Source organism: Bos javanicus, chromosome 23, assembly GCF_032452875.1.
Source record: "Bos javanicus breed banteng chromosome 23, ARS-OSU_banteng_1.0, whole genome shotgun sequence".
NCBI lineage: Eukaryota > Metazoa > Chordata > Mammalia > Artiodactyla > Bovidae > Bos > Bos javanicus.
In genome coordinates, this window is record NC_083890.1 from 45385335 (window position 1) to 45403311 (window position 17977).

The window sequence follows — 17977 nt, forward strand, 5'->3', positions numbered from 1 at the left end:
TGTGATATGTCCTGCCTTTACAGGAAAAGAAAGTTGTATTAGGAACGGCACTGAACAGCTTCTGGGGTCCTGGCAGTGAGTGTTCTATATCTTGACCCGGGTGTGGTTACATTTATGATAATTTATTAAGCTCTACATTGTTTTGTACAGTTTTCCGCATGTGTCATATTTCACAATAAAGAATTATTGGAATCTCTCTATATACATTCTATCCATGGTGCTGCAGTTTATGGGATCCCCATAGACAGATCAGCTCTGAATGGTCACCTTTAAGCTCAGACACCTCGGGCAGTTGAAATGCCTCTGGGGGCGAAGACCTCAGTGAGACGTGGACCCTTTCACAGCTGATTCTCTCCACTGTCCAGACTGAGATCCTTGAGCAACATGGATGGTGCAGGCAGAGTCTGTGAGTTACGGGCCTGTGTCCTCCTGCCTGGCCACTGCGAGTGCCCCGGAGGGAAGTCTTCTTCCTCTTAACCGAGATTACAAATACTGTGTTTATCAAACAAACTACAGGATGACGTTCCCATCCTACGAGAAGTGAGAGGCGCCCAGCTCCCTGTTTCCCTCCAGTTGGAAAGGGAGGGTAAGCAAGGAAGACTAGGAAGACTGCTAGGAAGACTTCTCTGCCTTGAGGCCGCTGATAGGTTCGTTACACAGTTCACCAAGCTTCTACAATGTCTTAGACATAATCCTTATTTTTCTGCTCCACAGCTTAAAACATCCATTTAGTTTTGATTTTTCATTCTGGATGGGAAAAACACTTTCCTTTTACAAAGATTCAGATTCCTGATTCTCTAAAAGACTTCCAAATGCCCCACATGGTTTAAGTATCAAGAGTTTTTCTAAAAATATATATTTCAACTACAGTCTATAAAGATACACACATATCTCATACCAAAACTGAACCTTATGGCTGAGACATGATGAACGGGAAGTGAAAAACTGGCCAGTACTAACCAACCAAAAGCCCAGGCAATTTTTTTTTTTTGCAAAAAATCAAATTCCGGGCTTTGTATCTGAGCTGTTTAAAAGGCTCATCGCCAAAGTACCAGTTCTCCTCATTTTGGAGAAACAAGAAAAGCATATGGCTCCAGGGACCTTCACAAGTTGATGCCAAAAAGTGGAGCCAGGCACATTTCAAGATCATCAAAGGAACAGCAGGTTGGATTAGTTTAAAGGGGAATGGGGGCGTCTCAGGTGGCTCAGTGGTGAAGAATCCGCCTGCCAAACAGAAGACACAGGTTCAAACCCTGGGTCGGGAGATCCCCTGGAGAAGGAAATGGCAACCCAGTCCAGTATTCTTGCCTGGAGAATTCCATGGACAGAGGAGCCTGGCGGGCTGCAGTCCACAAGGTCACAAAGGGTCGGACACGACTGAGCAACTGAACAGCAGCAGCAGCAGTAAGTGAGGCAGGGAGGTCGAGGTGCCGAGAAACAAGGGAAATCAATGGCAGAGAAAGTTGTAGGTTACAGACAATGAAGGATCACTCATTCTACCATTTTACCCCAGTAAGAAACACCTGGCTAACATCCACCCATCGCACAAGACTCCAGCCAACGTTTACTTTTTCCCTCCTTGGTGCCCTTACCACACCCGCTTTGCATTCTGCCAGAATTGCTGTAACATTTTATAGGACCGGATTATTCTGTTTGCCCTCCTAGACTGTGAGCTCTTTGAGAACAGGACCATACTTTGTGCATCTCTAAGGTTTCAGCTCATGCATAATAAAAAATATATTTACCATATTTTCCATAAATATTACCCTTGGCTGCATGAATAAACGATGGGTTCCATTAATGAGACAACTCTATTACTGAGACTTTGGATTCTATTAACAAGATTTCCAGCTCCTGTGATGCCACGCATAAGTGATGAAAAGCATCTTGGCCTCTGCCAGAGTTTACCCACTCTTTTTTTAACTTCTCTTTTCAGGCCCAGGAAGCTGTGAGCTCCCTAATATCATATACCGGCATGAGAACACAGTGTGTTCTCTAAGTAGAGCTATGAAAACGAAGAATCTGATCAGCCAACTAAAACACTGGGATCATCCTTTTCAAGACCCAGAGCTCCAGCATTCTTTGGCGTAAGAGACAGAGAGGCACCTGGGAAAATGTGGGCAAGGGTGAGTACTATTGAAAAAACCACGAATTATGTGTGGTCCGACTCAGACAAATGCATTTGAAACAGTAATAGAAATGGTATTCCATTTCCCACCCAGGATTGCAACTAACGCTTGAAATGGAAGGTTTATGTTAGGCCCACAGATTTTGCTCTGTTAGGTGAATCTTTTTACACGGATGTGCTGATACCCACAGAAACTCCTCTTCCATTCAGAAATCTCAGGGGAAGAATCTCTTGGGACAGAGGTCGAATATTCCACCTTGTGTAGTAGTGCCCTAGCAAGTCTGGAGCTTGCACTTCTGAACTGATCAGAAGCTGATCACCTGGGTCGTTGGCCCCCAACGTTTTTGGCACCGGGCACCGGTCTCATGGAAAACAATTTTTCCACGGACTGGAGGTGGGGGATGGGGACGGCGTCAGGGTGATTCAAGGACATTATTTATTTATTGTGCACTTTATTTCTATTATCATTAAATCAGCTCCACCTCAGATCATCAGGCATTAGATCCTGAAGGTGGGGGACCCCTGACCTGGGTTACCAATTAGCCAGTCCTCTGGTGTCTCCTCTCTCTGTCTGCTAGTCCTAAACCAATCCTTTTTCATTCAGCTGTTCCATAAGAAAACATGTTGGCCTAGGGTGGAGGTTAGGGTTAAAAGAGTCCATCCTTCTTTTGAACCAAGGCTTGCTAAGGTCTTATGGAAACTAAGCAAAAGAATCGACGTGTAATTTCGCCTATTAATTGACTTCTAGTGGAGGCAGGCAGCGTGCTCTTTCGTGGTACCCTTGGAGGCAGACCTGGATTTAAGCCTCACTCCACTAACTTGAGACTTTTGAATCTGTTTTCAAGTTTATAAAATGGTGATAGAAGGACTGTCTTGAGGATGAAATGAGAAAGTGTACATAAAGTAACTTGTGCTCAATGGGAAAAAAGTTAATTCCTCTTTGGGTTAGGATCAGAAATCTGTTGTCTCTATCACGTAACAACTAACCATCAACACAAGAAAACTCCAGGTAGCCTTGGGAGTCCATATACACGTAAATGGCTGTCAGTTAAACAAAATGACAAATACATTCTTAAAATATTTTAAGTAACAAAAGGATTTCTTTTATTCGACCAGCTAGGCTGTCATATCACTGTACTGTTTGAAATTTAAAGGCCTATTAAAAATCTTCCCTAGTCCTAGGGTTCTATGACAAAAATCTGTGACAGAATTGGACACTTGGAGGCCTCCACCCAAGTCTGAATTTAAACTGGAGCAAATTACGTTTGTGATTCCTCAAGGCATTCAATGTGAATTAATTTCTTAATGAAGAGTAAAATAAAAATCACCTCCTCTCATTTTTTTCTACCTGCTCAGGCAGTTTTCCTAAAGTAAGACAAAAGCAGAGGAAGGAAATAAGAAAGAAAGGGAGAAAGAAGAGGAGGGAAGAAAGGAAGATAGCCTTTTCCAAAGCAAGGCGTATTTCACTTCATTTCAGTCCCTGCAGTGAATATTAGCTCTGGGGTATTTCAAATACAGGTTGCTTCTCAACTTTTGGTACCCTCACCTTGAAAACCAGACATTCCTACCACCCGGAATCCTCAATTTGCTTATCTACATTCAGAGTCCAAGAGTCCTTTGAGATCATTAATTTCACAACTTTGGAGTGATTTTTTTTTCCTCATCACTGAAATTTATTTAAAATATTCCATACACACACACACACACACACACTTACATGACAGAAGACTATGTAGGATGTAAATATTTGGCAGCTCTCAGTGTCACCTATTAAAAAAGAACATTTATTCCCGGCTGTCAGGGCTTCCTAAGGATATATTCCTGCTGCTCTTCGGGGAGAAGGCGAGACAGTGTGCCGGCTGCACAAACGGCAGTGAAATCAGACTGCCCGATTTGAATCCCAGCGCCGCCACCGATGGGAAGTGGGACTTTGATCAAGTTATTTAACCTGTCTTTGCCTCAGTTTATTCATCTATAAAATGGGGGTGAGAATAGTATCTACCTCAAGGGGTTCTCTTGACGATTACATATGTAAGTTGCTTAGAGTTGCATTTGGCAAACCCTCCAATCAGACCTGGCGAGGGGGTGGGGGCCGCTTCCCAGGTGGCGCTAGTGGTAAAGAACTCACCTGCCAATATGGGAAACACAAGAGACACAGGTTCGATCCCTGAGTTGGGAGATCCCCTGGAGTAGGAAATGGCAACCCACTCCAGTCTTCCTGCCTGGAGAATCCCCGTGCATAGAGGAGCCTGGTGGGCAACAGTCCACAGGGTGGCAACGAGTTGGACACGACTGAGCTACTGAGCACACCCAACAATCAGTGAGACCTGGAGTCCTGTAGCACAGATGAAATAAAGTCTATGCAGCTACACTAAACCACCAAAGGGGGAAGATGGGAGAAGCAGAGTGTAAGGAAAGGCTGGAGAGATGACGAACCTTTGGGAATCAGGCTTATGCTGACGTGGCTGATCTCCTGAGACCCCTCAGGCTGCGGTTTTCTGGCTTCAAGAGTGACAGTGAAGAACCCATGAGCGTGTGGCCCAAAAAAAGTTTGTTTGGGGAGACCTGTGCTAAATCCATAAACACTCCTGAAAGGAAGCACTTACCAAAGAGCTCAGCAAACACCGGCAGGCCCCGAAGCAAACAGCAGTACAGATATCAGTGTGAGGAGAAAGTGGAGGGGCTTCCCTGGTAGTCCAGTGGCTAAGACTCTGCGCTCCCAGTGCAGGGGCCCGGGTTCTATCCCCAGTCAGGGAACCAGCTCCTGCCTGCCGCAACTAAGACCCGGCGTTTTCAAATAAATCAATATATATTTATTAAAACAACAACAAAAAAGAAAGTGGAGAATGCAACTCCCACCTGGAGGGCCAGCTGAGGGCTGCAGAGAGGCCAGCAAGCAGCCTTCTTCTGCGTCCAGCTGGAGTCAGCGTGTGTGGGGGCAGCTGGTCAAGCCCCCAGACCTACTTCACACTCTTCCCTAATCTCTTGATGTCAGCCATGGTGGGGGTATTTACAGCACAGAAGTCGGCAGAAACTGCTTCATGTTGTTTTGCATTTAGAAAGCCGGGAGTTAAATATTCCCCAACATACTGCTGGGGGAGAGTGAAAGGCTGGCTTGGAAAAAACTGAAGGAAAAAACCCTTTAAACTGCAAAGCTTTTTCTCTGGTGTCCCTGACTCTTCCCCTTTGTATGAAGGCAGGAAGCTGGAAGTTGGACAAGGTCTGTTAGGGTTTCTCTAAAGAAGAAAGCCAGACTGAGTCTGTGCTTCACAGAGGCCAGAAAAGCGCTGACTGACAGAACTTGAAAATGGTGTCCTTTTTTCCCATTAAATATAAGTTCACCCCCGGTCCAAACTAGTTGTCAGACGGTGGATTTACAGGCTTGTGATAAGTGTCCTAAAAAGGAAAATACGTTGAAGTGGGGGTAGTTCACATACTATTTTTTCACCTCTTTAAAAATATGATTTTTTTGATATATTTTAGAGAATACGAAAGCTGTCTACTGGGAATTATTACCTTACCTCCTCCCATCTAAAAAGACACTTTAAGTTGTTCAGATTTCTGAGTTGTTCCTTGAGAGGAAAGATGAAAGAAGAGGGACAGAAATGAAGTACCTCGAAATCTGCCTTTATCAGTCCACAGGGGCTGTCACTATGGAGCCCTCTAGCCCCGGTGACTTCACAGAAACGTATGTTCTGGCGATTCTGGAGGCAGGAAGCCCAAGTTCAAGCTGGCAACAGTCTGGTTTCTCCTGAGGCCTCTCTCCTTGGCCTGTAGGCGGCCATCTTTTCTCTGAGTCCTACGTGGCCTCCTCTCTGCGTGCCTGTGCGCTCATCTCTTCTCACAAGGACACCAGTCCTGCTGGAGCAGCATCCGCTCTGGTGACCTGACTGACCCTTCATCACCTCTTCAGAGACTTATCTCCAGGCCAAGTCACATTCTGAGACATGGGAGGGGACCTCAACATACAAATTTGGAAAGGGACGCAAGCCCAGAACACTGACTAAACACACGCAACACGAATCCACAGGGAAAATTTGGTTTGACAGCCTCACAGGTTGAGTTCCCAGAGAAGCAAACTCTGGAAAGACGGAGAATGGCATGCAGGGGGTGATGGGGAGCCGTCTCAGGAATATGTACAAGCAGTGAAGGAAGCAGGATTAGGTGGAGAGAGGACTGACCTCAGCGCAGTCACACTAAAGGCCCCGGCTAAGCGCACAGACCCTCTGGGGTGGCCCTTCCGAGGGTCCGAAACTGAAGCCAATGGGTGGACCAGCCGCAGGGAGTGGACTGCCCCAGGGAGGAGGCATGACGTCCCTGAGACCAGCCTGAGATGCTGTCTTCTGTTGAGGACGGTCTAAGGGGGACTCATCCGGGAGCTGCCAGTGGCCGAGTCTCCAGGTGCTGACAGGATGATTGCTCGGTCTCAAGAGGGGCCCCCGGTCAGTGCTCTGCAGTGTCCACAGCAACACACATAAATGGATGTCCCCTAAGCGGATGGAAGGATTCACCGTCATCTTCTTAAGAAATTTCTCATCATGGCTCTCAGTAGGTTGCTGCTAAGTCGCTTCAGTCGTGTCCGACTCTGCGACCCCATGGACTGCAGCCTACCAGGCTCTTCCGTCCATGGGATTTTCCAGGCAAGTGTACTGGAGTGGGTTTCCATTGCCTTCTCCTGGTTAAAAGGAGGTTTAACTGAAGGTTAATTGTCTTCAGTAGGTTAAAAGGTGACTAATTCTGAACCCTAAAACATGGAACCCAATTCTGCACACATAGAGAAAGCCCAGCAGGATGGTGACAGAGTGGCTTAGTGGGGAAAGGATGCTCTCTGGAGCCAAAAAGATAGGATTCAAATCTCTACCCCACTCTTTACTAACATTTCTTACCCCCTCTCCACCTCCGATTCCTCCTCTGCAAAGTGAGGAGAATAATGCCAACTTACGTCAGACTGTTGAAAGATTTAAATAAAAAATATGTACTCAGAGCAGCTAGCACTATGTTTCATGCAAAGAAGGCCTCCGAAAAGAATTAGCTGCCTTCCCTTTCTTTCAGCAAATGGAAAAGAGACGATTCCTCTTCTAACTTGAAGGAGGACATCTCTTAGATTCTGGGGTGATCTAAAGATGTCTGGGGACGTTTCTTTCCGCTGTTCTTCACTGTCACCAGCTCTGTCGATGTGGAAATACACCTCCCGTCACAAAGACCTCGCCCCCTTGCATAAATACCAAGTTTATTCCAAAAGTAAAACATGCATAAATTATGTTGGTGTACAATCAAACCAACTCTCCATTTCAATACGTAGTTTTATTGGGGTATAAATCACTACTACGGGGCAATTTAGTGCAGACAGAGATTGTATCAGGAGACTCAGATCCCCTGAACTTGTCTGGAAAATGGGAAGCGTATTCCAGGATGAAGTGTCGTGCATGGGTAAGGGTTGCTGAGCCTGCAAAGAAACACACCTGGACAGAGGTTGAACTGTCTCATCTAAATCAAGTCAGGTTGAGCTCCCCTTGGTGGGAATGCTGAGGGCTGACTATGTTCGATTGTGGATCACAAAGCCCCAAAGAAGCGACACTGTCAAAGAGACATCAGACCTAGGTCCAGTTTGACATGGGGCCACGTGCTTTCCCAGCATCTTCTGGCTTTCTTTTCCCATGGAGAGGCCTCATTTATTCTAAAGTATGAAGCCTTGGGGGTTTCTTGAAAATGGTACTTTCACTCAGTAAAATTAAGTTGGGATGAAAATGGTTTCTAGTGGGAATCTGTTCTGGAAAAGGATTAAACTAAAAACATGGAAAGAGCAGCTCTTCCCCTCAAAATGATCAGTAGCCACCTAGACCTGATCACTTTCCACGTGACAAAAAAAAAATTCTAGAAGCAGCACAAGAAAAACATCACAGCCACTGAGAAGTCAGAGGTGACTCTACACTCACCATCTCCCCACAAACATGACGAGTGTGGGAATCAGCGAGCTTTTCGTCCTTAGGCCTATTCTGAGTTCTCTTATTGATGGAGGTTTCTGTTATAATTTTCCCACAATTGTCCTATATTCTCTTTTTAAAAGTATTTCTCTGGGTTTGACCAGGGCTCGGTAACACACACAGAGTCACAATTACACCATAAAGAATCACACATATGCAGCCCTTTAAGCATTACCCACAGATCCTTCTGACTTTTTACCATCTCTTTGAGAGAAACATCTTTGAGAAAGACATCCAAGTAAACAGCAGACTTATATCCAGCTTCCTTCCTCTGTTCAAATCTCTATCTCTGATCTGTACTTGCCATTTATTCAGTTCAGTTCAGTTACTCAGTCATGTCCGACTCTCTGTGAACCCGTGGACTGCAGCACGCCAGGCTTCCTTGTCCATCACCAGCTCCCAAAGCCTGCTGAAATTCATGTCCATCGAGTTGGTGATGCCATCCAACCATCTCTGTCGCCCCCTTCTCCTCCTGCCTCCCAGCATCAGGGTCTTTTCCAATGAGTTAGTTCTTCGCATCAGGTGGCCAAAGTATTTGAGCTTCATCTTCAGCATCAGTCCTTCCAGTGAATATTCAGGACTGATTTCCTTTAGGATTGACTGGTTTGATCTCCTTGCAGTCTAAGGACCTCTCAAGAGAGTCTTCTCCAACACCACAGTTCAAAGCATCAATTCTTCAGCACTCAGCCTTCTTTATGGTCCGACTCTCACATCCATACATGACTGCTGTTTATTAGATGTAGCATTTTAGAGCTGGAAGGTCATGCTAGTCAGAGTAGTCCTGCTGTGAGCTGCAGTAACAAGTAAATCCTGTCATCTTGGGGGGCCAGCCCAGTACAGTTCAGTCCTCACTCCTGTGAGAGTCCATGACTCTCTTGGGCAGCTGTCCTCAGGAATCTGGCTTTCCATTATGTGGCCCCACCATCTCAGGGTCCTCCCCTTCCAGCAGTATGGCTAAGAGAGAGAGGGTGGGGGACTTTCTAGGGAGCAGGCCAGGAACATGGAGTAATCACTTCCGCCAGCAGGCTACTAGCTGAGAACTAAGAAGCTCGAAGATGATAATAGTGTTTGCCTCAGAGAGTCCTCAAATGCCCCTTGCTTCCCATCCCTTCAAGTTTTTTGTTACTTGGTTTTTTTTCAGTTGAGGCAACAGAGACCCAAAGAGCATGTTACACACAGCTCATCACACAGCTAATCAGCAGCAGTTCAGTCTGGCCAAGAGGCTCCTGCCCATTCCTGTTGCTTTCAATTAGTGTATAAAAGGGCTCATAAAAATCTCAAGATACAGTTGGAGCATTGTTTCTAGAACTTTCTATCCAGAACTCCAGGGTGAGAAGGACTATGACCACCCCTGCTCTGAACCCACAATTCCGGCACAGTTCTCAGCCTGGGAGCTGGACAGATGAGTGTTTCAGGGAGCAAGTGCCAGTAGCAAACCCTAATTACAGGAAATGCCTCTTGGCTCCCAAGGGATATGAAATTACTTTGCGGAAAGTCAAGAAAAATAGAAACAAAATACCCTGTAATGCTTTATTCAGAGGCCAGATTCACCTATTAGGGCTTGTGTTTTGTGCTCGATTCTACCAAGAGAGCTTAAAGGGTGGAGACAGAGATTATAGAGAGAGAAAGTCTGGATGGTGTCAGCCCCAGTCCCAACCATCACACTGTCCTGCGAAAAAGACGCCCGGACGTCCTCCTCACAGTTGAAATCGAATGTGAGAAAAAAACAGAGGTTTCCCAAAAATACCTGATAAAGAATGAGAAAGTGGGCCAGGGAAGGCTGGTCTCCTTGTCAGGTTCTGAAAGTTGCCTGGAGAAACCTTGGCCACGTCTCTGACTGTCTCCATCAATGTCTACTGAACATTCAGTTATGTATCTATTTTTTTACACCCTGACTTGATCATCATGAAGGTTCTACATCTGGATTTTTTTTGCCTGGATTTTAACTTTTTCATCTGGAGATATGACATTGAGGACAGGCTGCACGTTAGTTCTCTTAGGTTTAAGAATCTTTGTCAAACTAGTTAACATTCTGAGGTCTCCCCTCCACCACCATAACAACAAGACAGGGAAAAGAAATAAAAAGAATAACTGCCACTTGGCTGGAAATTAAGGTGCTGATCTAATCCAAACATTATCACATAAAATCAAGTAACAGTAATAATAGAATAGATGTATAGCAGTGGCAAATTATATTTTAACCAAAGGACAATCACATTTTCATGTTTACAGATTAGATATTAAAAATAGTACAGAATTTAATTACATGTGCCTTTATCCCACCTTTCTACCTCATTCTCTTCTTTCCATGCCCACTGCACCCCTTCTTTCTTCTTTTCTTTTTTCAGCTGCACCGCACAGGCATAGGAGATCTTAGTTCCCTGACCAGGGATGGAACCCTGCCCCCCTGCAGTGGGAACAGGGAGCTCAGAATCTTAACCACCAGGAAAACCACCCCCTTCTTCAAAAACAGTTTTTTCTTGTAAGTTGGGGAAATAGAGTGACATCTTATTAAGACAGCAAGATGAATGGATTCATTGAACTCAGGTTAATCTATGGCAAAGCTTGAACTCAAAACAAGGGTCAGTCGGGGAAGTAGGAGAGATGGAGGCTGGCTGGTTAAGAGTCTTTAGAGAACTTGGAAATAAGGTTGCTTTCAGAGTAGAACTATTAAAATGCATAGATCAAATGCATACAAAATGGCAAAAGCAGGATGGATATAAATAGCCCACTGTGGAAGTAAGCCAAATAGAAGTATATGGGAGTGTCGCAGACTTCAGCCCCACAGATCTAGGGGCACAGTAACAAGGAGGGTATATATTTGATTGTAGGTTCATGGGTAGAAAACGGAGTGGTTGTTTGGATGAAGGCTGTGTAAACAGGAGCTGGGTGGCCAAGGAAGCAGTTAAAAGAGTCAGGGGGTCACAGAAGCCCTCTGGATGGCAGAGCCCGACAACGTGAAACCATCTAGGGAAGACACAGTCATGGGAGTGTTGAACATGGCAGTATGGCTCTCTTAATGAGACCATCCCTACTTTGGCCAAAGTGCCTCAAACCTTTGTCAGTAACATTTATGACTCTTTGGACACCACTCAACCTTGTCATAATGTGGTTCTTCATGTAGCAAGCCTCCTGGCAGAGCTGTCTCACACCTTTCTGGTCGACTTGCCAGTTGCATTTACTTTAAACTACTCTAACTGATGCTGTGAGCCGGTTCCACCTTAAGCATGCCAACAAAGTCAGTTTTATGAAGCTAACAGACCTTAGACCATGGTATATACTTCGAGGTAAACATCGCTTTATGGGGTGCACCTGGGCAGGAAGTAATATTACTCAGCAACAGCTCAGGCTTGTTCTATGCTCTTCTCAAACTGCAGCTGACCAGCCTTATTCAGTTTTGACTGAATCATATATATAAAGTCAAGATCAAGATGTTTTAATAATATGACTGCTTTTCGTGATCTGACAAAACAATTGCCATATTATAAGCCAGAAGCAGTACATAGAATGAAGGGACATAAAGAACCTAAACCATTTTAACAGGCTGTGGGCTGATTTTCAATTACATCTGGGACCCTACCATAGACAGCTTCATCAAAGATACCATGGTCATTGACAACTAATGTTTTCCAGGTTTTCTTCACACCTTATTCAATTGCAGCAATTGTTAGGTGATAAATACAGTGACAGCTCATTATAAAATTCAGCTTCCAGAAGCTGAAAGGGTAAGTGCCGCCTCTAACCTGCCAGGTGATGGGTTAGCATCCTAGTTAGCCCTGTGCCTTCTCCCTTCTGCTATACAGGTAGGTCCTTCTCCACTCTCCTTCCAACAACTTTGTCTGAAATCTTGTACACTGAAGGCTTCAGTGTTCACACAATCCTTTTTAAGTGAAAATAAGCTCAGAAAGCTCTACTGCAGAACCTCAGGAGTTTATAGGACAGTACATAAAGGACAGTCAACTCTGAATATTCATTGGAAGGACTAATGCTGAAGCTGAAGCTCCAAGACTTTGGCCACCTGATGCAAAGAGCCAACTCATTGGAAAAGACCCTGATGCTGGGAAAGATTGAAAGCAGGAGAAGGGGGCGACAGAGGATGAGGTGGTCGGATGGCCTCACCAATTCAATGTTTGAACAAACTCTGGGAGATAGTGAAGGACAGGGAAGCCTGGTGTGCTGCAATCCATGGGGTCACAAAGAGTCAGACACGACTGAGTGATGAACAACAATGAAGGGCAGAGACAGAGGGGATAAAGAACACAGCCTGAGGACTCGAGGGTATTGTTTCTAGTCTCTAGGTGTTCTTATTGATATGTGCACATGTTTGTGTCTATCTGCCCATCTCCTTGTGTGTCTAGGGAGAGGGTTTGTATACTCTGTGACGTCATGCCAGCTTGTCACACACATATAAACCTATGTCTACAGATTTAACTACTTGGGTTTATTTAAGTAGCTTTATTGAAGTATACTTGGAATACAACAAATTGCACATATTTAAACTGTAAATTTTCATAGTGTTGACATACATGTACACCTGTAAAACCATTACTACGACCAAGATAATGAACATATTCATCACCTGCTCCCTAATTTTTTCTTGTTTCTTTTTAATCCCACCTTCTGCCCCTTTCTACGCCTGTCCCAGGAAACCATTGATCTCCTTTCTGCCATTGCATTTTCAATTCCTAGAAATTAATATATTAATAAATGAAGCCTATAGTACATACCTTCTTTCTGAATCCTTCTACTGAGGAAAATGAAAAGTCTCTGCATGGATAGATGTTCTCTTTTCTTTTGGTTAAATAAATGCCTAGGAATGAATGAATAGGTCATGTGGTAGATCTAATGCCCAGCTTTCTAAGAAACTGACAAACTGGTTCCAAAGCAGTTGTACCATTTTACATTCCCGTCAACAGTATACGAGAGTTCCAGTTCCTCCATATGCTTGCTGACACTTGGTATGGTCAGATTTCTCTTTTAATTTTCAGTTCAGTTCAGTACAGTTGCTCAGTCGTGTCCAACTCTTTGCAACCCCATGGCCTGCAGCACGCCAGGCCTTCCTGTCTATCACCAACTCCTGGAGTTTACCCAAACTCATGTCCATTGAGTCAGTGATGCCATCCAACCATCTCATCCTCTGTCGTCCCCTTCTCCTCCCACCTTCAATTTTTCCCAGCATCAGGGTCTTTTCAAATGAGTCAGCTCTTTGCATCAGGTGGCCAAAGTTCTGGAGTTTCAGCTTCAACATCAGTCCTTCCAATGAACACCCAGGACTGATCTCCTTTAGGATGGACTGGTTGGATCTCCTTGCAGTCCAAGGGACTCTCAAGAGTCTTCTCCAACACCCACAGTTCAAAAGCATCAATTCTTTGGTGCTCAGCTTTCTTTATTGTCCAACTCTCACATCCATACATGACCACAGGAAAAACCATAGCCTTGACTAGACGAACCTTTGTTGGCAAAGTAATGTCTCTGCTTTTGAATATGCTTTCTAGGTTGGTCATAACTTTCCTTCTAAGGAGTAAGCGTCTTTTAATTTCATGGCTGCAATCACCATCTGCAGTGATTTTGGAGCCCCCAAAAATAAAGTCAGCAACTATTTCCGCTGTTTCCCCATCTATTTGCCATGAAGTGATGGGACCAGATGCCATGATCTTAGTTTTCTGAATTTTGAGCTTTGAGCCAACTTTTTCACTCTCCTCTTTCACTTTCATCAGGAGGCTCTTTAATTTTTCTTCACTTTCTGCCATAAGGGTGGTGTCATCTGCATATCTGAGGTTACTGATATTTCTCCTGGCAATCTTGATTCCAGCTTGCAATTCATCCAACCCAGCGTTTCTCATGATGTACTCTGCTTTTAATTTTAGCCATTCAGATAGTTGTAGTGGTATCTTACCATGGTTTTACTTAGCATTTCCCTAATCACTAATAATGCTGAATGTCTGTTCTTGTGTTTACTTGTCATCAATGCGTCTTCTTTAATCAAATGTCCATTCATATAGTTTGTCAATTTTTAAGGTTTTCTTATTATTGAGTTTTGAGAGTTTCTTGTCAATTCTGGAAATGATTGTTTTCTGGAGTGAACATTTTCTTCCAGTCTCTGATTTGTCTTTCCATTCTGTTAACATTGTCTTTGGAAGAGCAGACATTTTAAATTTTGATGAAATCATATTTATTAGTTTGTTCTCTATGGATTGTGCTTTTGATGCGATATCTAAGGAATCTTTACCTAGCCCAAGGCCACAAACAGTTTATCCTACAATACCTTCCAGAAGTTTATGTTTTTGGTTTTACATTTTTCTTTGATCCATTTTGATTTAATATTTATATGATAGAAGTTATGGATTGAATTTCATTGTTTTATATGGCTATCCAATTGTACCAGTACCATTTGTTGGAAAGACTGTTTCCCCACTCAATTTTTTTTGCACTTTTATCAAAAATCAGTTGTTTGTATATGAATTTTTTCCATTAATCTATTTGTCTACCTTTAAGCCAAAACCCACTGTCTTGATTAGTGTAGCTTATAAGTTTTGAAGTCAAGTTGCATTAGTTCTTCAACTTTGTTCGTTTATCATTTTTTCATTTTTAAACTACTGTTTGTTTTATTTTGTTTTTGCTGTTCTAGGTCCTTTGTACTTCTGTATGAGGTTTATAATCAGTTTTTCAATTTCTAAAAACAAAAAAACCAAACAGCTCTTTTGATGGATATGATGCTGAATGTATAAATCAATTTAGGGAGAATTGACATCTTACCACTATTGAATGTTTTGATCCATGAACGCATTATATGTCTCCTCTTCTTTAGGTCTTCTTTCATTTTCTCAGCAATGTTTTAATGTTTCTCAGTGTTTAGAGAACTGTATTGTGATTTCTCAATCACAAACCGTAAGGGAGTTAGTTTTGACCAATTTCTTCAAGACGGATATCTTAAAGGCACTCACTAAAGGCTTAAGCCCCTGTATCCTTTTACAGCAATTCAAGACAGGAACTATTAAGAGGAGGTGATAGTATCTATTTCCTAGAGTTGTGATCATTAAACGAGAGAGCGCATCTATGCCGTTTAGTATAGCACAGCCTCTAGGTCAAACTGCCTGTGTTCAAATCCCAGTTTGACCACTTACTGCTGAGCAGTCCTCTAGAATTCAGTTTTCTAATTAGCAAAATGCAGAAAATACTAGCACCTTCCTTAAAAGTGTTCTCACGAGGGTCAGGTGAACTTGTTAAACACTTAAAACTATGTAGTCTCGTCACATAATAAGCCACAAATAAATGTTAACAACGGGTGTTGATTTTATCATAAATAAACAGCATCTGGAACATAGTAGGCACTCAATAAAGGGTAGATTTTATTATCAGCTGATCCAACTTAAACTAGGCTACTTGGTCAACACCTTCAGGTATGTTTCTCATATGATTTGAATGTCTCAGACTGAACTGAATTTTCTGGAAGGAGGTTTGGTCTTTAAAGACCCGACCTTAATCCTGAACACAGACTCCCCATCCTGCAATTTGGATGTTGCATCTCATTTTCTCTCATTGCTCATTAAAATCCTTAGAAAGCTGACTCCTTCATTAAAAGGCATCTACTGGCTATAGGGTAAACAACAGTCCAGGCTACATGCGGGATTGGTTTTGTGGTGTGATACGATATCCAAGTCCAGGAAGACTCTTGGCACCCCTTGGCACCCAGCAAACACCCACACACACACGGTCTCCGTCCTGGCTTGTTGACGCAAACTGCCTGATTGGAAACCCATTTCTGTGCTAGGTGACTTTGCTCCCTATAAAATCACAAATTACCTTTGAAGGAAAATAATCATTAACTTATGCAGGTAGGTGACAGTATAAAGTAATAGAAAGAGCCCTGGACCACAAGAGTACAGGTTTGGGTCCGAATCCTAGCTGCCTTTTTTCCCTCTCTGTAACCTGAGATCCCATGTAAGCTCCCCGCTATACGACCAGGGAATACTGGAGCGGAGTCACTCATTCATTCAGCAAATCTACACGGCCAGGTATTGTTTAAAGTGCGGGAACACAGCAGCAAACAAAACAAAATCCTGGTCCCACAGAGATTATATTCAAGTCAGAGAGACAGGTAATAATGCAAACACATATGCAATCGATTATCAAGGAGTGGGGCTTTATAAGGATAAAAAATAAAGCAGGGTAAAGAGACAGAATGAAAAGAAATGCTAGTTTGGCAGAGGATTAAAGGAAGTTCTTTCTGAGACGGCTGGTAGTTCAGTGGAGACCTGAAGAAAGTGAAAAGTGTCTGTTATAGAGAATACACTGGTGGTTACAAATGGCAGAGGGGAGTGGGGAGAGGCGAGATAGGAGCGGGGGACTCAGAGGCACAAACTTCTAAAACATAAATAAATATAAGTAAGCTAAAGGATAAAATAAATAAGCTAAAAGGATATCTTTTTAGCAGGGAAGACAGCCCATATTTTGTATACGAGCATAATCTGTAAAAATTGTTGAATCACTATGGTGTATACCTGAAACCAATATAATATTGTAAATCATCTCTACTTCAATAAAAAAATATATATAGTGATGTGGCATGAGGCTTGTTGGTAGAACATTCCAGACGTGGGGAGTGGTCAGTGCAAAGGTCATAAGGTAGACTTGTGCTTGAGGGAAAGAAAACACGTTCAAGGAAATTGCATGAGGCTGGAAGGGTTGCAGTAAAGAGATGGCGGGAGGGGCTTCTAGAGACCAAACCCACTGGGGCCCTGTAGGCCAGCATAGTGACTTTTGAGTGTATTCTAAGTGAGATGGGAAACCAGGGGGTGTTTGAGCAGGGAAATAACGAGATCTGACTTATTTTAGGAAAAATCCCTGAGGCTCATGTGCTGACGGCTGATGGTAGGATGGCCAGAGAAGCAGGAAGAACCAGAAGCTGTCGCTGTGGTGCAGGACAGAGAGATTGTGGCTCAGACTAGCAGTGGTGAAAGAGATAAGAAATAAATGGAACGTTTGTTAAACAAGTAGATGTAGGGTATGGTTTCCGTGGGCTTCCCAGGTGGCTCAGTGGCGAGGAATCTGCCTACCAATGCAGGAGATGTGGGTTTGATCCCTAGGTCGGGAGGATCCCCTGGAGGAGGAAATGGCAACCCACTCCAGTATTTTTACCTGGGAAATCCCATGGACAGAGGAGTCTGGCGGGCCACAGTCCATGGGATCGTAAAGGGACACAACTGAGCTACTGAGCATGCTCGGCTTCCATGTTGTGGGGTGAGAAAGGAGGAAAGGATGACTGATATTTTGGCCTGTGCGAAAAGAGGATGCCATTGACTGAGATATAGAAGCCGGGGGAAGTTTGAGGGGGTGGGGGGACACCCCAAGGACTTGTTTGGGATGTGTGAAGTTGGGGTGGTCTATCAGCTAGCCAAGGGGCAGGTCGAGCAGGCAGTTGCATACACAGGACTGAACGACAGGGGGGCAGTCAGGAGATTTACTTATGGAGCCATCTGTGCCCGCGTGGTGATGAGATAGGTGACTATCGCTGGAAAAAAGAGAGTCCCCACAAGAAGAGTAGAATCCCAGAAAGAGGGAAATGGGGCAGCCAGTGGGGCCAAGGAAAACCCTGGAGAGCACGCAAACAAAGAAGCCAGAATTTAAGATTTTCAAGGAGAGAGTGAGCAAATGCTGCTTCGAGGCTTAGCATGACATTTTTAATCCCTGCAGTTCATTACTGGATTAAATGAGGTGCACACCGGACAGCAGCCTATGAGAGTACTTTGGGCTCCTGGCCAAGTACCAGAAATGACAGGTAGAAGTAGCTGAAACAATAAGAACATCTACCGTGTCTCATGGTATAACTCTGGAAGAAGAGTAGATTTAAGTTTGGTCAATTCAT

General features: G+C 43.8%; 1 protein-coding gene across 2 annotated transcripts in view; it reads left to right on the plus strand.

Moving 5' to 3' along the window:
- Positions 1-17977, plus strand: part of NEDD9 (neural precursor cell expressed, developmentally down-regulated 9) — a 190168-nt gene that overhangs the window by 66835 nt on the left and 105356 nt on the right. For both annotated transcript variants that reach the window (XM_061398868.1, XM_061398866.1), the window contains one exon: positions 1937-2126. In XM_061398868.1, the coding sequence (XP_061254852.1) occupies positions 2115-2126 (12 nt within the window). In that variant the 5' untranslated portion in view covers positions 1937-2114. Of the gene's footprint in view, positions 1-1936; positions 2127-17977 lie in introns of those variants that run through there.